General features: G+C 43.7%; 1 protein-coding gene across 1 annotated transcript; it reads right to left on the reverse strand.

Moving 5' to 3' along the window:
- Positions 1–1,132: 1,132 nt before the first annotated feature.
- On the reverse strand, positions 1,133–20,083 carry LOC139372774 (KH domain containing, RNA binding, signal transduction associated 1b). Its single transcript, XM_071112575.1, has 9 exons — positions 19,816–20,083; positions 17,320–17,444; positions 15,841–15,957; positions 14,522–14,668; positions 6,021–6,172; positions 5,604–5,808; positions 4,038–4,105; positions 1,780–1,838; positions 1,133–1,471 (listed from the first exon to the last, which is right to left on the reverse strand). Exons 1-9 carry the CDS (start codon positions 19,910–19,912, stop codon positions 1,365–1,367), a joined length of 1,077 nt encoding a protein of 358 aa, XP_070968676.1. The 5' UTR covers positions 19,913–20,083; the 3' UTR covers positions 1,133–1,364.
- Positions 20,084–20,631: the final 548 nt, after the last annotated feature.

The raw sequence follows: 20,631 nt of genomic DNA on the forward strand, positions 1-20,631 counted from the left end.
TTTGGACGATTTAAAGTATGTACAAGAGCTCAGATTGAAAAGCTGCAGGATCTCCCGTCATGTGGAGATTTTTTTGTCCCAATCCTTCATTGCATCGTTTTTTTACATGCAGTTTTATAGAATCAGATTCAACCAATAAGATCCTGTACTGACACGTGATATTATTTATCATGACATGAGGCCGATCTAAGGCCGTATCCTGCTTGTAAAAAAAAGACATCGACTGTAGAGACATAATAAAAATGAACTTACTGTTGAACCAACTTTAATAACAAAAAGTAACAAAAAGTAGTATGTGAGGACAGTCCATCTCAACAGGGGATAATCAGGCCTATATTTCAAAACTCTAAAATGTACAATGAGAAAATGTCATTATATTTAAAAAAAAAAAAGTCTACATTGACAACTTTTAATTAAAAACTATTTAAAACAAATGGGAATATTAAATCAAATTTCATTAACATTTGTTTGTTTTTCCTGTTTCCATTTGACTTGGCGTTTTTTGTTTGGTCTATATTACATAATTGAAACAGTGTTTAAGTTTCTTTACTTTATTTTATAAAAAAAAAAAAAAAAAAAAATTGGGAATGTAGCCTAAATGGGAATCTGCAACTGTCCCTCAAAGTATAGTTTTAAACAAAATAATGAATGGTTCTACTTCATATTCGTCATCTCCAGATCCAACATCAATACTTGTGAAAATAAGATGATAACTGTTTCCAATAACATCAACCAATTAGTCAATTAGTCAATTAGTCAATTAGTCAATTAGTCAATTAGTCAATTAGTCAATTAGTCAATTAGTCAATCGCACACAGACGTCGTCATCGGAAACAGGTTTATTTATTTAAACTACAAAAACGTAGAAACGTACCACGTTCACATATGTTGTCGTCGAACTGGAGATAATGAATATGAAGTAGAGCGTTTTTGAAATGTCCCTTTAAAGACGACAACAAGTGGATAAGTCGTCTAACTCCACTAGAAGCGAGTTTAAATCCAAACATTAAAAATTAAAAAAACCCTTAAAAAGGTCAACAGTGCAAAAGAAAAGCCAAGAGGGAGACAGGGTCAGAGAGAAAAACAGAAATCAACCAAAACTTCAAATCCCCCCCCCCCCCATCCCAAAAATAAAAAAAGTTTTAGGGTCTGAATTAAATATCAAATCAGCTTCGATCAGTTATGATCCTGATTTTCGGCTCATAAAAGTCCAGTGTAGAAAATCCCAAAACCAAAAACAAAACGGACAATTACTTTTGTCGAGGGTTGCTTAGAGCAAGAGCTGCCGTGGTAGACAGGTTGATGGTTGGTTGTCAGGGCAACGCGTTAACGGTTGGTCGCTAGGCGTTGGCATGGTGATGAGTTCAGTATTGTCTATAGGGGTGTTCTCGGTAAGGGCCCTTAGCCGCTCTGGCAGTGGGGGCCTTACCCCCCGGCGCCACTCTCTGGGTCCCGTTCCAGTCGTCCTGGGCTAGAAGGGTGAAACACACACACACACAACAGAGACGGACAGAACAGATCAGACAAACGTAAAATGTCCTTACAAAATGAGCTTGGATGACAAGTAGAAATCTCTAACCAACACAATTTTCCGTTTGAAACTCAGAATTCTGTTTCCCAAGCATTTCAACAAGGATGTATTGTGAGGCACATTGCCATCAGCATTATTCATGTAATTGACCAATTACAGAACCAATAATAAACAGTAAGATGATATCCCATAAAGGGTGAGCGCTGGGACGAGAGGTTTGGCTTGAGAGTGGACTATTGATGTCTTACCATAGGGTTCGTATGCTTCCTGTGTCTCTCCATGTCCGTAGTCGTAGTACTCTGGCTCTCTAAGAGCAGAACAGAGGAGAAAGAACAATTCAAATTAGAAGCAGAACAAGCTAACCAAGTGCGAAAACAAGTATGAAAATGTCTGCACTCACTACTGTAAGTCGCTCTGGATAAGAGCGTCTGATAAAAGACAAACATAATGAAACAAATATATAAACGCAACATGTAAAGTGTTGGTCCAATGGTTCATGAGCTGAAACAAAAGATCCCAGAAATGTTCCATTCGCACAAAAAGCTTAATTCTCTCAAATGTTGTGCACCAATTTGTTCATATCCATTTTAGAGAGCATTTCTCCATTGCCAAGATAATCCATCCACCTGACAGGTGTGACATATCAACAAGCTGAATAAACCGCACAATCATTACACAGGTGCACCTTGTCCTTGGGACACTAAAAAGGTCACTAAAATGTGCACTTGTCACACACACCACAATGCCACAGATCGTTCAAGTTTTGAGGGAGCGTGCAATTGGCACGCTGACTGCAGGAATGTGCAGCAGAGCTGTTGCCATAGAATTGAATGTTAATTTCTCTACTACAAGCCGCCTCCAATGTCGTTTTAGAGAATTTGGCAGTACGTCCAACTGGCCTTACAACTGCTGACCACATGTAACCACGCCAGGCCAGGACCTCCACATCCGGCTTCTTTGCCTGAGGGATCGTCGGAGACCAGCCACCTGTACAGCTGATGAAACTGAGTATTTTTGTCTGTAATGAAGCCCTTTTGTGGGGGAAAACGTGGGTGGACCTATGCCCTCCCAGGACAACCCATCCATAGATTAGGGCATAATGAATGTAAGTTGACTGATTTCCTTATATGAACTGTAACTCAGTGAAAAACCTCCATAGCCATCAAACCAAGCCTACCAGAAAAACCTCCCTAGCCATCAAACCAAGCCAACCAGAAAAACCTCCCTAGCCATCAAACCAAGCCTACCAGAAAAACCTCCCTAGCCATCAAACCAAGCCAACCAGAAAAATCTCCCTAGCCATCAAACCAAGCTAACCAGAAAAACCTCCCTAGCCATCAAACCAAGCCAACCAGAAAAACCTACCTAGCCATCAAACCAAGCCAACCAGAAAAACCTCCCTAGCCATCAAACCAAGCTAACCAGAAAAACCTCCCTAGCCATCAAACCAAGCCAACCAGAAAAACCTCCCTAGCCATCAAACCAAGCTAACCAGAAAAACCTCCCTAGCCATCAAACCAAGCCTACCAGAAAAACCTACCTAGCCAACCAGAAAAACCTACCTAGCCATCAAACCAAGCCAACCAGAAAAACCTCCCTAGCCATCAAACCAAGCCTACCAGAAAAACCTACCTAGCCATCAAACCAAGCCAACCAGAAAAACCTCCCTAGCCATCAAACCAAGCCTACCAGAAAAACCTCCCTAGCCATCAAACCAAGCCAACCAGAAAAACCTCCATAGCCATCAAACCAAGCCAACCAGAAAAACCTCCCTAGCCATCAAACCAAGCCAACCAGAAAAACCTCCCTAGCCATCAAACCTACCTAGCCATCAAACCAAGCCAACCAGAAAAATCTCCCTAGCCATCAAACCAAGCCAACCAGAAAAACCTCCCTAGCCATCAAACCAAGCCAACCAGAAAAACCTCCCTAGCCATCAAACCAAGCCAACCAGAAAAACCTCCCTAGCCATCAAACCAAGCCAACCAGAAAAACCTCCCTAGCCATCAAACCAAGCTAACCAGCAGTCATGTTCAATATACATTCCATTAATAAAATATGCCCTCACTTAATAGATAAGATAGACAAACAAATACAAAAAATATTAAATAATAGCTTTAATAACTGATGTTATCCGATTTCAAACATAGCGAAGGTTAGCTGAACTAACCAACTTAAAAACACACTCCTACCACAGGGAAAGTTTCTCCTTATGAATTCAGAACTATTTCAGTCCCAACATTCTCCATTACGTGAGACTCCAGTTAGTAAGTAGGGTGTAACCGTGGAGATGGTGTGGTGTGTGTAACCGTGGCGATGGCGTGGTGTGTGTGTAACCGTGGCGATGGCGTGGTGTGTGTGTAACCGTGGCGATGGCGTGGTGTGTGTGTAACCGTGGCGATGGCGTGGTGTGTGTGTGTAACCGTGAAGAGCAAGGATGTGACAGCCAATGCGTGGTGTGTGTGTGTGGTTTGTTGCCAATAGATGGGAGAGATGGGTGACTCACGCCTGTGGCTGACTGTAGTAACTGTTGTATGACTCGTACGCTGGCTCAGTGTAGCTCTCATCATAGGCCTAGTGAGAAGGGGAGAGAGCGAGAGAAAGGGAGACGAGAGGGAGAATAGGGTGGGGGTCAGAAGTAGGAGCAGAGAGAGAGAGAACAAAATAAACATGCGAGAGGTCATCCTAAGCTTGTGAAGTGAATTTCATTCACCAGTTGATGTGTGAGATCTAGACTGTAAATAAGTTGGCAAAAAAGGAAGCGCTTTCATTAACTGCTGCAATGCTGTGGACCACGAGCCCCCGTTACCAACCCTAAACCCAGGAGGGACCGTTACCAACCCATAACCCAGGAGGGACCGTTACCAACCCATAACCCAGGAGGGACCGTTACCAACCCATAACCCAGGAGGGACCGTTACCAACCCATAACCCAGGAGGGACCGTTACCAACCCTAAACCCAGGAGGGACCGTTACCAACCCATAACCCAGGAGGGACCGTTACCAACCCATAACCCAGGACGGACCGTTACCAACCCATAACCCAGGAGGGACCGTTACCAACCCTAAACCCAGGAGGGACCGTTACCAACCCTAAACCCAGGAGGGACCGTTACCAACCCATAACCCAGGAGGGACCGTTACCAACCCATAACCCAGGAGGGACCGTTACCAACCCATAACCCAGGAGGGACCGTTACCAACCCATTACCCAGGAGGGACCGTTACCAACCCATTACCCAGGAGGGACCGTTACCAACCCATAACCCAGGAGGGACCGTTACCAACCCATAACCCAGGAGGGACCGTTACCAACCCATAACCCAGGAGGGACCGTTACCAACCCATAACCCAGGAGGGACCGTTACCAACCCATAACCCAGGAGGGACCGTTACCAACCCATAACCCAGGAGGGACCGTTACCAACCCATAACCCAGGAGGGACCGTTACCAACCCATAACCCAGGAGGGACCGTTACCAACCCATAACCCAGGAGGGACCGTTACCAACCCATAACCCAGGAGGGACCGTTACCAACCCATAACCCAGGAGGGACCGTTACCAACCCATAACCCAGGAGGGACCACGAGCCACCAACCCTAAACCCAATAAAATAAAAGGTGAATCCAATTATAAACCAGGGGTAGTTCTTAAAAATGTAATTAACATTGCCTTTGTACAGATGTCTTATGAAAAAGGTAGACCTAGCAACGCTGTTGCTCTCTACAATAACACATTACTAGTCGGCTCCAGCTACTACTACTGCTGTCTTGACCTAGATCTGATCTCCCTGGTGAAATAGAGAACTAACCGGGATAAATTAAAAGGTTAAATAAATAACCAGATTGGACTCTTAAATTGTTAATTACAGGCTTCAAAGCGTTACACAATGCCAGTTTGACCCTACGTGTTCTCTGAATTGCAATATGTGCATTGTTACAATGTAACTTGATCACTTTAACATAAAAACTCAAATCAGCTGGATAATATTAAACATGTAAGAGGATGTTAGAGATCCTAAAAAAAAAATGTTTAAATGTCACAGAATAATAAAGTTATTTCATCTTACATATTCCTCATATTGTTCCGGTGCTGGGGCGTGTTGGTGGGGGGGAGGAAGGGTTCTTGGAGGCCCACCAGGGGCAGTGAGTCTGGCTCGGGGCGCTGTTGCCCCTCTGGCAGGGGTTCCCCTTCCTGCTGGTGCCCCCCTCGCTACCCCGCCTCTGGCTGGACCTCCCCTGGTGGTACCTCCACGTTGGGGCATACCCCTACCCCTGGAAAGATGGAGGAAGAGAGAGCGAGCGAGCAAGCGAGAGAGAGTAGAGAAGGAGAATGTAGACAGAAAGGAGACAGAGGGTGAAGATAATGCAGACAGAAAAGAGGAACGAGACAGAGGATGAAGTGTTATTTGAACAGACATACTGTAGACAGACCAGACAATAACTTCTCATCAGCCACCTAGATTAATTTCTTCATGAGTCTTTACCTGGGTGCCCCTGGTTGTCCCGGAGGCCCTCCTCGGCTCCTTGGGCCCGGTGGTCCTCCTCTGCCTCGTGGGACCCCTGGCCCGTGCTCCTGGCCCCCGTTCAAATAACCCATCTCCATGAACTGTTCCTGACAGATGTCATCCATCATATCCTGAGAGAGAGAGAGAGAGAGAGAGAGAGAGAGAGAGAGAGAGAGAGAGAGAGAGAGAGAGAGAGAGAGAGAGAGAGAGAGAGAGAGACAGACAGAGGACAGACAAAAAGGATGAGGGTTGGTAGTAAATATGGGAGGGTCGGGAAGGAGGGAAAAGGTCATTATACTGAACAAATATAAAATGCAACATGGCCAAATTTGACTGAGTTAGTTCATAAGGAAATTAATTCATTAGACCCTAATCTATGGATTTCAAATAACTGGGTAGAGGCACAGCCATGGGTGGGCCTGGGAGGGCATAGGCCCACCCAGTGGGGAGCAAGGCCCAGCCAATCAGAATGAGTGCTTCCTCACAAAAGGGCTCTATTACAGACAGAAATACGCATCAGTTTCATCAGCCGTCTTGGATGCTGGTCTCAGACGATCGCACAGGTGAAGAAGCAGGATGTGGAGGTCCTGAGCTGGCGAGGTTACAAGTGGTTTCCGAGGCCGGTTGGATGTACTGCCAACTTCTCTAAAATTATGTTTGGATTATGGTACAGAAATTAACAAAACAGTTGAAGACGGAAGTTTACATACACGTCAGCAAATACATTTAAAAACTTAGTTTCACAATTCCTGACATTTAATCAAAGTAAATGTCCCTGTTTCCCTGTTTTAGGTCAGTTAGGATCACCACTTTATTTTAAATGTGAAATGTCAGAATAATAGTAGAGAGAGTGATTTCAGCTTTTATTTCTTTCATCACATTCCCAGTGGGTCAGAAGTTTACATACACTCAATTAGTATTTGGTAGCATTTCCTTTAAACTGTTTAACTTGGGTCAAACGTTTCAGGAAGCCTTCCACGAGCTTCCCACAATAAGTTGGGTGAATTTTGGCCCAATCCTCCTGACAGAGCTCATGTAACGGAGTCAGGTTTGTAGGCCTCCTTGTTCGCACATGCTTTTTCAGTTATGCCCACAAATTTTCTATAGGATGAGGTCAGGGCTTTGTGATGGCCACTCCAATACCTTGACTTTGTCCTTAAGCCATTTTCCACAACTTTGGAAGTATGCTTGGGGTCATTGGCAATTTGGAAAACTCATTTGCAGCCAAGCTTTAAATTCCTGACTTATGTCTTGAGATGTTGCTTCAATATATCCACATAATGTTTCTGCCTATGACGCCATCTATTTTGTGAAGTGCACCTGTCCCTCCTGCAGCAAAGCACCCCCACAACATGATGCTGCCACCCCAGGGCTTCATGGTTGGGATGGTGTTCTTCGGCTTGTAAGCCTCCCTGTTTTTCGTCCAAACACAATGGTCATTATGGCCAAACCGTTCTATTTTTGTTTCATCGGATCAGAGGACATTCCTCCAAAAAGTACCATCTTTGTCCCCATGTGCAGTTGCAAACCATAGTCTGGCTTGTTTTAATGGCGGTTTTGGAGCAGTGGCTTCTTCCTTGCTGAGTTGCCTCTCAGGTTACGTCGATATAGTCATTTTTACGTCGATATACTCATTTTACTCTGAATATAGATACTTTTGTACCCGTTTCCTCCAGCATCTTCACAAGGTCCTTTGCTGTTGTTCTGGGATTGATTTGCACTTTTCGCACCAACGTACATTCATCTCTAGGAGACAGAATGAGTCTCCTTCCTGAGCGGTATGACGGCTGCGTGGTCCCATTTTGTTTATACTTTGGTACTATTGTTTTTACAGATGAACGTGGTACCTTCAGGCGTTTGGAAATTGTTCCAAAGGATGAACCAGACTTGTGGTCTACAAAAAAAAATTCTGAGGTCTTGGCTGATTTCTTTTGATTTTCCCCATGATGTCAAGGAAAGAGTCACTGAGTGTGAAGGTAGGCCTTGAAATACATCCACGTGTACATCTCCAATTGACTCAAACGATGCCAATTAGCCTATCAGAAGCTTCTAAAGCCAATACATCATTTTCTGGAATTTTCCAAGCAGTTTAAAGGCACAGTCAACTTAGTGCATGTAAACTTCTGACCCACTGGAATTGTGATACCGTGAATTATAAGTCAAATTATCTGTCTAAACAATTGTTGGAAAAAACTAGTTTGTTAAAACCTCTTAGAGCCATGTGAGACGCTAGCGTCCCACCTAGTCAACAGGAAATGGAAGTACGCAATGCCAAATGCTAATAGTACTCGATAAAACTCAAACGTTCATTAAAACACACATGCAGGGTATTGAATTAAAGCTACACTCGTTGTGAATCTAGCCAACATGTCAGATTTTTTAAATGCTTTTCGGCGAAAGCATGAGAAGCTATTATCTGATAGCATGCAACACCCTGAAATACCTGAAGGGGACGTAAACAAAAGAATTAGCGTAGCCGGCGCTACACAAAACGCAGAAATAAAATATAAAACATTCATTACCTTTGACGAGCTTCTTTGTTGGCACTCCTATATGTCCCATAAACATCACAATTGGGTCTTTTTTCCGATTAAATCCGTCCATGTATACCCAAAATGTCCATTTATATAGCCCGTCTGATCCATGGAAAAGCACCATTCCAAAACACGTCATTTTTTTTAATAAAAAAAAGTTGCCTATAAACTTTGACAAAACACTTCAAACTACTTTTGTAACCCAACTTTAGGTATTTGATCACGGGGCGATCTGTATTGATCACGGGGCGATCTGTATTCAATAGCAGCTACTCTTGAAATCATCGTCCATTGTCTCTCTCCCATAAGCCTCTTCCTGTACACTGGATGACAGGAAGGGTCTATTTCTCATTCCACCAAGGATTAAATCCCATGAAATTGACAGTACTGGCGACATCGTGTGGAAGCTGTAGAAACTGTCAACTGATCGCCATCTATTTTCTCTTGCCATTGACAAATCAGAGACTGGCGGATTAATACTTTTTTTTTTTGTGACCAGGTTTTTCTTGGGATTTTGCTTGCTTTTCACGTTCTGTTATAGTCACAGACATGATTTAACCAGTTTTAGAAACTTCAGAGTGTTTTCTATCCACACATACTAATCATATGCATACACTATATTCCTGGCATGAGTAGCAGGACGTTGAAATGTTGCGCGATTTTTAACAAAATGTTGAAAAAAATGCAGGGGAGCCCTAAGAGGTTTTAACAAGAAATTTGTGTAGTAGTTGAAAAACGAGTTTTAAATGACTCCAACCTACGTGTATGTAAATTTCCGACTTCCGTACATCAGTGACCAGAGCTTGCAACAGTCACCATGCCAACTCCCTCAAAACTTGAGATATGTGACATTGTGTTGCCATGACAAGGTGCAACCGTGTAATGATCATGTTGTTAAAATCAGCTTCTAGATACACGTTGATATGCCACACCTGTCAGATGGACAGATTATCTTGACAAGAGGATACAATGCTCACTAACAGGGAGGAAAACAATTGCGTGCAGAAAATGAGAGAATACGCTCTGTGTGTACAGAACATTTCTGGGATCTTTTATTTCAGCTCATGAAACCAACACTTTACATGTTGTGTTTATATTTTTGCTCACTTTACATGATCTATCTATATCTATATCTATAAGAGGGTGGGGCTCAAGCTGCACCCCTGTCTCACCCCACAGCCCTGTGTTCAGTATTATAATGTGTCTGTGTGTAGCTGGTGAGATGAGTCAGGCGCAGGACAGCAGATCTGAGTAATGAAAGCAATTTTACTCAAATATATAACAATACACGTCGTATAAATACAAGGCCACAAATACGGACCGCAATACAAATAAACAAATTACTCAAACAAACATGGGGGAACAGAGGGTTAAATAATGAACAAGTAATTGGGGAATTGAAACTAGGTATGTAAGACAAAACAAATGGAAAATGAAAAGTGGATCGGCGATGGCTAGAAGGCCGGTGACGTCGACCGCCGAACGAACAAGGAGAGGGACCGACTTCGGCGGAAGTCGTGACAAGTATACCGAGCCACAACGCATTCCACTAATGACTATAAGAGCAAGGCAATGAGAGCCGGTCTCAAAAAGCCCTTAAAACAGTGTGTGTGTGCGCGTCTCCCTAGTCTTTACTTATGGAAGCAGGTAAAATACCTAGTGCACGTACCCTAATGGTAAATCTTCCTCAGTTTAGTGGAGAGGTTGGACCCGACAGATACATAATGACAGACTCCTGCAGTAGAGATTCACAACCAGCAACAAACAGTCTTTCTCCCTTTGTGGGTACATTATTTTTTATTTTATTTCTTTAAGTAAACTAGGCAAGTCAGTTAAAGAACAAATTCTTATTTTACAATGACGGCCTATCATGGCCAAACCCGGACAACACTGGGCCAATTGTATGCCAGCCTATGGGACTCTCAATCACAGCCGGATGTGATACAGCCTGGATGCGAAACCATGACCCCCCCCATCAATGCTTTTCATAAATCTGTTCCCATGCAGGGGCCCCTGGGTTAAAGTAGTGCACTATTTAATGGGGAATCGGGTGCTTTTTGAGAGCCTGACTCTCCTCTAGTGATCCCGACAGCCAAAAGGAAATATTCAGTGGTCTGTCCCAAATGGCACCCTATTCTCCATAGAGCTCAGGTCAAAAGTAGTGGACTATATAGGTTTCATAGGGCTCTGGTCTAAAGTAGTGCACTATATAGGTTTCATAGGGCTCTGGTCTAAAGTAGTGCACCATATAGGGAGTCATTTGGGACGCAATTGTGATACTATAATATGCAGCGCAGGCAGGCTTGGCTGCGCTCCATTCATCTCTAGATTGACAACTCGCAGAAAACAACCTTTTGTCTGATTTCATAATTAATCCATCAGCAAGAGCACCACGGCGTCGCCTTCGTTTAACAAGATAGACCGTTAATATGCTCCCTAAACATTCAACCGTTCCTACCTAAGCCAACTAAACATGGAAAGATTTTTTTGGGGGGGGGGCAGGGAGAAGAACAGACTGCCTGAAAATCACACACACCAAATCACCGGTTTACATTCACCCATAGGAACCAAACAAACTTGTCTAACCTCCATGATTCATGCGTAGTCTTTCCAGGGAAATTAAGTTCCGCAATTACGTCATAGCAACAACCAAACAAGTCCTGCCGATTATATAGTACTGTAGGTAACCCACCGCATACAGTGAGTGGGTCCTCATTTAAAAAGGTGCGTCATACTAAGTGTGTTGTGAAATCTGTTATGAATGTCATGTTAAAAAGAAAATAATAATAATAAATTGCCTTAATATTACCGGACCCCAGGAAGAGTAGATGATGCCTTGGCAGGACCAAATGTGGATCCATAATAAACCCCAGGAAGAGTAGATGATGCCTTGGCAGGACCAAATGTGGATCCATAATAAACCCCAGGAAGAGTAGATGATGCCTTGGCAGGACCTAATGGGGATCCATAATAAACCCCAGGAAGAGTAGATGATGCCTTGGCAGGACCAAATGTGGATCCATAATAAACCCCAGGAAGAGTAGATGATGCCTTGGCAGGACCTAATGGGGATCCATAATAAACCCCAGAAAGAGTAGATATACCGAGGCATCACCTAACGTGGATCCATAAAAAAACCCAGAAAGAGTCGATATACCGAGGCATCACCTAACGTGGATTCATAATAAATGGAAGTACGGCAGAACAGCTAGCGAGATGGTGTGGCACGTTGCAGTGCACAACCTCAATAGTATTTTACAGTCAGCCATTGTTGCCGTTAACAACCAGACATCTGAGGGAGTGGCTAGTATAGCAATTAGAATAATTCCACGGAGACAGAATTACGAGTTCTCAAATATTTCACTTTAGAAATATTCAAACAAAAAACAATTAACTAAATCATACAACTCTATGTTCAATGGCTACATTGAACAATTAAAAAAAAAAATCAAACATTCACTGTAAAAACTGCACAGATGCAAAGTTTGGTAACAGAATTCAGTCAAATCCGACTGTTTTATTAAATTTACCAAACTTTGTATCCCTCCAAATGCATTAAGAGGCCACATGGCAGTCCCCAATTCTCCAGGAATGGGCCACCAGAGTTGAGCTGGGGACCCTAGAATGCTGTAGCTCGAGGTCTTCTCAGAAACAGATAGATCTGTACCTGAGGGAAACCTTTCGCAACCTCTATACGAAAAACCTTTACCCAATAATATACAAAACTTAGGACGTGCACCAATAACATTTTCTTTAGTATTGGTGCACGTCAGAACAAACGCCTGCACATTCTCTAGGCGTCAAGACTTCTGCCGAAGTTGGTCCCGTTCCTTGTTCGGGCAGCGTTCGGCGGTCGAAGTCACCGGCTTTCTAGTCACCACCGATCCATGTTTAATTTGTTTTGTCTTATTTATATACACCTGGTTTCCATTCTATTAATTAATGTTCCTTATTTAACCCTTGGGCTTCCCTCTCTGTTTTGTGCGTTATTGTTTGTCATGCGGATTAGTTATTTTGTGCTCTGGAATACTGTGTTTTTCCTTGTTGGAACATTACTTATATTTTGAGTACATTTCGGATTATTACTCATATCCGTGTCCAGCGCCTGACTCCACATTTTTCCAGTCGCCCAACAACCTCGCACTAGGTCCCAAGTCGTCCCCACCCACCCCCAGGACAGGGATGGACAACACTATGACCATCTGCAGACACGGACTTGTGTTCATGCTGAGCTGGAACAAAAACCTGCACACTCTATAGGCCCCCTGTCCCAGGGTAGAAACGTGGACGTAGGCAGCGCAGCTTCACACTGCTCAGTGGAAAATTACACTCCATTTTCAAGAACTCAGTTCATGCCGGCGTATGGTGAATCACCTACTGGTTTTTCCGATGCCACAGTGTACCATCGCAGTTAGATGAGTGTCTGGGGGCAGCACCTCCCGCCTCGTCGTCCTAGTCTTAACGCAGGAGGTTAACGGACATTTAGAGCCATATGGGTTGACACTGTGAAAGTCACCGAATTCCTCCTAAGTTGATTGGCTAAGGCAGCGAGCCTAATAAGCAAAAACGGGTAATTCCATGTAAACAGGCGCCGTCGGCTAGTCCATCTACTGATGTGGTGCTCGCTCGGTGTATTGTTCAAACAGACCAATCAATACCATGATCACAAGAAAAATATTTGTGTCCTGAAAAGTAATCTGAAGTTTCCTAATACAAAATACTAACTTAGTGTCCTCAACTGATCACAACCGTGACAAGGTACACTTAAAAAAAATTAAAGGTTCTTAAATGGTTCTTCAGCTCTTAAAGGTTCCTTTGAAAATTCTTGCCAGATAAAGAACCTCTTAAGTGTGAGGTTCTTGACGTGGAATCTACGGTTCTTCAGAAGTATGGAGATATGTCCCCTTTCATAGCACATTGGTCCGTGTAAAATATTGTTGATTTTTCTGTGTAACTTCTCTAGTGTGAATTCAGTTTACACTCAGTGGTGTAAAAACGCTCCAGTGTTGATGTTGATAACCAGTGGTCAAACTAAACCAAAATCAGCATTATTATATTTCCCAGCATTATCTATTGCAGGTAGATATTTGGAATTGTTTGTTTCAATATCTATTTTTATTTAATTTTTTTTGCATGGAAATTGATTGCTAAATTCATCGTGTGCTACTCAAATATAAATAAAACACAAATTTCTAAATCATTCTGAAATGTTTGTTCCAGAGGATATGGTTTAGGTAGTTTCATACATTAGTCTTCCTAATCCCGGCAGTCATTCTGAATGCGGGTGAATGAAAAGTCTAAAAGTTTAATATCCCCAGTGTGGCTGGATTCCAACAGGAATCACAGAGCACTGAAAGCCAGCATAATGGGACATGTAGTTTGACGTGGCCTGTAAAACTATCAGTTTTATGCCACTGTATTAGGGTAAAACTACACCATCAAAAAAAGAAGAGGGCCTTATGAGATGATACAGTACATCTCAAAGAATGTCAGTTTAATAATAACATTCACTTAGGAGCTTATTTGGTGAAGCACCAGGACTGAAAATGAATTCTACGAACACGTGTGTTACTAGCGAACACAGTCGAGGCTGGTAACTCAAATTCACTCCAAAAGGCACACTGGGAAATATGCAAATAAGACTAAAAACCCTACAGCAGGGCTATTATTTATTTATTTAATATTTATTTATTTATTTAATATATAACATTTATTTTATGATTCTTCAAAAAGAAACATCCCATTTATGGTTCTTCGGAGGGGCCTAAAGATGGTTCCCTGTGGCATCCCTCTCAACGCCCTTATTTGGTTTCAACTCGCACCTTTATTTTATTTGTTAATTTATTTGTGTAAGAAGTAGTGCAGGGTCGGAACAAGGAAATGAAAGGTGACAAACAAAAACAGCAGCTTACAGAACCACCACACTTAAGAGTCGAATCCACTCACAGGAAACAGGAACTTTTTGACTTCCTCCATGGCGTGCGCCATGCGTAGGTAAGCCTCGGGCACGGGGGCAAACACCTCGATGAAGACATGCAGCTCCATACACAGGTGTGCGTACTTGGCCTCGCCACCTTTCCTCAGACCCTCCTCCTGAAAACACAAGACAGTTCCAGAGCTCGTTGAGGAACACAAGCCACCTCGGTCCGGGGTCTATGTAACCTATGACACAGTCTTTTAGACAACATGGCCTTTATCAGGTGACCCCGGACAGTTCATAACCTTTAAAAAAAAAAAAAAAAAGGTGTTAACCAGGTGAGATACATCTACCCTCACTTTCAGGGCTAGGCAGGTGCAACTAACAATCCCTTTATAGCTGTGGCCAGATTCCCTCCCTATCCTGAAGGACAGTTGTGGCCAGATTCCCTCCCTGTCCTGAAGCACAGCTGTGGCCAGATTCCCTCCCTGTCCTGAAGGACAGCTGTGGCCAGATTCCCTCCCTGTCCTGAAGGACAGCTGTGGCCAGATTCCCTCCCTGTCCTGAAGGACAGCTGTGGCCAGATTCCCTCCCTATCCTGAAGGACAGCTGTGGCCAGATTCCCTCCCTGTCCTGAAGCACAGCTGTGGCCAGATTCCCTCCCTGTCCTGAAGGACAGCTGTGGCCAGATTCCCTCCCTGTCCTGAAGCACAGCTGTGGCCAGATTCCCTCCCTGTCCTGAAGGACAGCTGTGGCCAGATTCCCTCCCTGTCCTGAAGCACAGCTGTGGCCAGATTCCTTCCCTCCCTCCCTGTGCTGAAGGACAGCTGTGGCCAGATTCCCTCCCTCCCTGTGCTGAAAGACAGCTGTGGCCAGACTCCCTCCCTCCCTGTGCTGAAGGACAGCTGTAGCCAGATTCCCTCCCTCCCTCCCTGTGCTGAAGGACAGCTGTGGCCAGACTCCCTCCCTCCCTGTGCTGAAGGACAGCTGTAGCCAGATTCCCTCCCTCCCTCCCTGTGCTGAAAGACAGCTGTGGCCAGACTCCCTCCCTCCCTGTGCTGAAGGACAGCTGTGGCCAGACTCCCTCCCTCCCTCCCTCTGTAGGACAGCTGTGGCCAGACTCCCTCCCTCCTTCCCTCCTCTGTAGGACAGCTGTGGCCAGACTCCCTCCCTCCCTCCTCTGTAGGACAGCTGTGGCCAGACTCCCTCCCTCTGACAGCTGTGGCCAGACTCCCTCCGCTGTGTGCGTAACAGGTGGATAACATGTGTGTGTGTGTGTAACAGGTGGATAGCAGGTGTGTGTAACAGGTGGATAGCAGGTGTGAAGTATACATGTCAGCTCTCTCACCTTGGCTTTGTCCCTCATGGAGCCTTTGCCAAGTACAGAGATCTTGGCCCCAGTCTCTTCCTGAAGGCGTTTGATTGTGTTGCCCTGAGGGCCAAGAATCTTCCCCACAAAGTTGAACTGGAAACAGGACAAACAAGACAGCTTTAGACTACAGAAGATGATTCCTTGTGTAACAGCATGCGGGAGAAGCATATGGCTTCAGAAGTCTGAGGTGCTGGTATGTTACTTGAGACAGAACAAACAAATGAAACCTGTATAAACATTACAGGATATCAACAAAATAATCAAACAATGTGATTTCTACATCCCATTGGGCACAGACGTCACTAACAAATGTTTAAACATTTTTTATTTTTTTTTTTACACATTTGGTTGTTAACTAGCATGAAAACAGAACATTTCACTTCATTGGATTTTATAGTTAAAACTTGGCTGAAAAACAAGACTAAATTCCCTTTAGTTTGATGACTTTCTTCACATCTAAAATCAGTTTTCCGAATTGATTCAACGTCAGCACATTGAATGTTTTTGTTGAAATGACATGGAAACAACGTTGATTCAACCATTTTTTTTTGGGGGGGGGGGCAGCGGATGGGTCACTGTGAATAAGGCTTCTAGAGAGTGTCGAAGAGAGGCTGAGTGTCGAAGAGAGGCTGTGTGTCGAAGAGAGGCTGTGTGTCGAAGAGAGGCTGTGTGTCGAAGAGAGGCTGTGTGTCGAAGAGAGGCTGTGTGTCGAAGAGAGGCTGTGTGTCGAAGAGAGGCTGTGTGTCGAAGAGAGGCTGTGTGTCGAAGAGAGGCTGTGTGTCGAAGAGAGGCTGTGTGTCGAAAAGAGGCTGTGTGTCGAAAAGAGGCTGTGTGTTCTGTACCTGTTGCATAAAGCAGGGTTTCAGAGTGGGTCATATGACCTTTTCCAATACAACATGTGGAAGGCCTTCACTAGGTGTAAGGAATTAGACAATCAAAACATTTGAAACATGAAGCAACTACAACGGAAACAATTGTGCAAGCCGCCAGACTGGTCGAAGGGTTGTGGACACACACACACACTGTGGTCACACTAAAGCGTCCGCCAGCCATGTAATCACCATGGAAACAGAGGTTTAGTACCACTTTAAATAATGAGGGTGGAGGAAATCTATTTAAAAAATTTTAAAAAAACACTGATCATTGTCCCTCGGGGAGAAACATTTTTACTGTGACATGTGTTACCTCCCGCTGAAACGCTTCCTTACAAGGCCTTAACCTAACAGTGCAGTTTCTTAACTCTCCTTAAAAAAAAATTAAAAAACAAGAGCTGTTGGATAAGAGCTTGTAAATAAGCGTTTCCCGGGTAATGTCTACATTTATACTCGTCGCACGTGGCAAATACTGTTTGATTTGGAGTCCCCCCCCCCCCTTAGAGCATGGCTGAGAGCTGGCATACTCCCAGACACCTGCTGCTGAATGAGGGTCAGGAGACGAGAGAGGTGGCAGGCTTACCCTCGGATACTGTTTGACGGGTATGAGCACGCGTTCCTTCAGTTTGATATTCTTGACGGTGAAAAGGTCCAGATAGGAGTCTCCTCCTTCCTTCTTGGGTTCGCCTTTCTGGATTCTCTCGATTTCTACAAGGGAGAATTCAAACCCGATTCAAAACACGAAATCTTACTGTTATAATGATGTAGTTACCGTCAGAAGTTATACACGTGAAAGAGCCTCAAGTCATGACAGCGTCTCAGTATGCAACGCGCAAACGTGTCAACTACACTAGCAGCCGGGAGCCAGAGGTTCGCTAGCAGCCAGAGGTTCGCTAGCAGCCGGGAGCCAGAGGTTCGCTAGCAGCCAGAGGTTCGCTAGCAGCCAGAGGTTCGCTAGCAGCCAGAGGTTCGCTAGCAGCCAGAGGTTCGCTAGCAGCCAGAGGTTCGCTAGCAGCCAGAGGTTCGCTAGCAGCCAGAGGTTCCCTAGCAGCGGTGTCTTCTGTACTAATCTAAACTTCATGGACCTGCCACACAGGTACTGTACCACTCAAAGGCACCTAGGCATATATATTGTTATATACTGTCCTTTGACGACGCGTTGCATTGCCTAAAGGCACTCTAACAGGCTAGCCACAATCTAACAGGCTAGCCACTATCTAACAGGCTAGCCACTATCTAACAGGCTAGCCACTATCTAACAGGCTAGCCACTATCTAACAGGCTAGCCACTATCTAACAGGCTAGCCACTATCTAACAGGCTAGCCACTATCTAACAGGCTAGCCACTATCTAACAGGCTAGCCACTATCTAACAGGCTAGCCACTATCTAACAGGCTAGCCACTATCTAACAGGCTAGCCACAATCTAGCACTATAAAGAGAAGACGTTTTACAATGGTAATTATTAGCAGTACTGGACAAAAGTTCTATGTGAGATATACAGAAGAATTTTTTTTTTTGCATTGTGACTCACTGATAGACCTGGTGGCAACCCACCTGAAACGTTTTGAGTATACAGTATTTTACGAGACAATCAACCAAGACACTTCAAGCAACAATGAACCATCATTCCTTCATCTGTGAACTCAAAAGGTACTGACAGCCACTTGATAAGGTCATAAGTCTAAACAATCTATAAACTACCGCCACCAAGTGGTAGGTTACGGCACTGCACTAGATGTCCATTCCAGGAGGTCTGGATTAATAACGCAAAACACATGGGTGGAAAGGACAGAGGGAAAAACTCAATTTCCCCATGGAAAACTGTCAGATCCAGCTGGAACACCACATTTCAGCCATGTTTAACCACTCATTGCTGTGCTTCTCCGGATTTCAGCCTTTCAAAATAGAGTTCAGCTGTAATATTTTACACTTGACTGAACTGAAAGGGCCCGTTTCCCGGACAGAGTAACCGTTATTTCCTTGGAGAATCCCCACTGAGCCTGCCATTTGGGTCCAGGACTAGTCTTAAAATGTGTTCGTGAAACCAGCCCCCCCAAACACACAAAAATAATAAGAAACAAACCCACAAATGGTAGCATCTCGAAACTGACCGAATAACTTCCACCGTGTTTAGGCAGACAAACTGCTTAAATTGTTACACTGCTATCGTCACAGTTACACTGTATCAAACTGACCCCGTTATAAAAAAAAAAATCAATATAATTACAAAAAATTACAAATACATTTACAGATGTACCTCACGTATTAACATGCGTTTCTTATGCATTTTTAAATGTATTTGGCAAATGTAAAATACATTCCAGAAATATATTTGAAATGTTTGTTTTCTCTTAAAACTTTAATAAAAATCAGCCCTTGTGCTCAAACCATGAGTCAGAACAAAACGTGCTTGTCTCGCCACACACACACCTTTTGCTTCAATAGTAGGCTACTCAAAATGAACCATCACAAAGGGTAATATATGCTATTTATAAAAACGTTTTAAAGCGACATGCTATGAATTGTTTCTCTGTGCAATCACCCACATTAGAAATACAAAAGGTTTCTGGACCACCTGCCGAGGGGGCAGAAAACGTGGTATTTTGAGCTTGTTTGCTGTGGGCAACGACCACACAATAAGGGAGTTATCTGCCACACAAAGACGCCAGAACGTCCCACCACGGTCTCTGGTTTGAGGGCACAGAAAGACCACTGTGGAAATAGAGATGCATCTTTGAGCATGCGATAGGGAGAGATTTCGGATAGGTTACCATGTGCGCATGGAAATCCACAAACTCGATACCGTGAAATATAGCGTTTATCATTCAACCGGGTTGTTAAACCGTGTCTAGACCGTGTCACCCTGTAAGTGCAGTGGGATGACGGGTCGTAGCACAGACCATGAAAAGAAAGAGTCTACTGTTTACAGACCCACGTTAGCAGTCCCGTCTAGTCAAGGTGCGTCGTTTTCAAAACGCACGATTTAAAATAATAATAATATATATCTTAACGCAATGGCTAAAATATAAATCATTTTACTCGAGGCAGGACATTTGCCAATAAAATGTGTTTTTACCTGTAGATAAAAGTTTCATAGCGTGCGTAAACGAGACATCCATACTGTCCTTCTCCGCGAGAAGCTCCGGGAGATACTCGCTTTCTTGATTCTCCATTTTTGAGTTTAAATCAGTTCGTAATGCAAAATGTGCAATTAAAAATCAAGCTTTGAGTGGGTAGAAAAAATAAATAAACAGAAGGGGAAATAGTCCAGTTTAATTTCCACTTCTTCGCGTGTAGAGCTCTCGCTGCTATAGCGCACGGCTACTGACAACTGCGGATAGGTGCTCCTGTCGCCGCGCCTAGACTTTATGAAAATGAGGACGGAAGCATGCGTCCGTCGAATAAAGAATACACGGAAGTGAGCTCAGCGCGATGCAGCCAATGATGTATATAAACCGTGGATCGCTGAGGCTATGTATTGGCCAATGAGAGGCTGTAAAACCCACTCGACGGCCATATTGGCACTTCTCTGAAACACAGTCCCATAGGAATGAATGGACTTCGAAAGTGCTTCATTTATATGTTTCAAGGACAAAATTACATGTATTTATGTTGTAGTGGGGACAGTAATATTAGTAGTTTCGAAAAGATTATACTTTAGGATATTTGTTTAATATATTTTTTGTTTGTACATTTAGCTTACAAAGCCTGATATAATTTCCAAGTATGTTAATTTAAAATATTGTATTAACGTTTATTTAACTAGGACAGTGAGTTATTAAGAAAACATTATTATTTACAATGACAGCATACCCCGGCCAAACCCTAACACGTACGACGCTGGGCCAATTGTGCACCGTCCTATGGGACTCCCAATCACAGCTGGTTGTGA

Source organism: Oncorhynchus clarkii, chromosome 18, assembly GCF_045791955.1.
Source record: "Oncorhynchus clarkii lewisi isolate Uvic-CL-2024 chromosome 18, UVic_Ocla_1.0, whole genome shotgun sequence".
In the NCBI taxonomy this organism is placed as follows: Eukaryota; Metazoa; Chordata; class Actinopteri; order Salmoniformes; family Salmonidae; genus Oncorhynchus; species Oncorhynchus clarkii.

Coding starts and splice junctions, on each gene's coding strand:
- LOC139372774 (XM_071112575.1), bottom strand. CDS start 19,912: ATGGAGAATCAAGAAAGCGAGTATCTCCCGGAGCTTCTCGCGGAGAAG. Junction 15,958..17,319: donor CCGTCAAACAGTATCCGAGG/GTAAGCCTGCCA, acceptor TCCTGTTTCCAG/TTCAACTTTGTGGGGAAGAT. Junction 6,173..14,521: donor TCAAAAAGTTCCTGTTTCCT/GTGAGTGGATTC, acceptor TCTCTCTCTCAG/GATATGATGGATGACATCTG.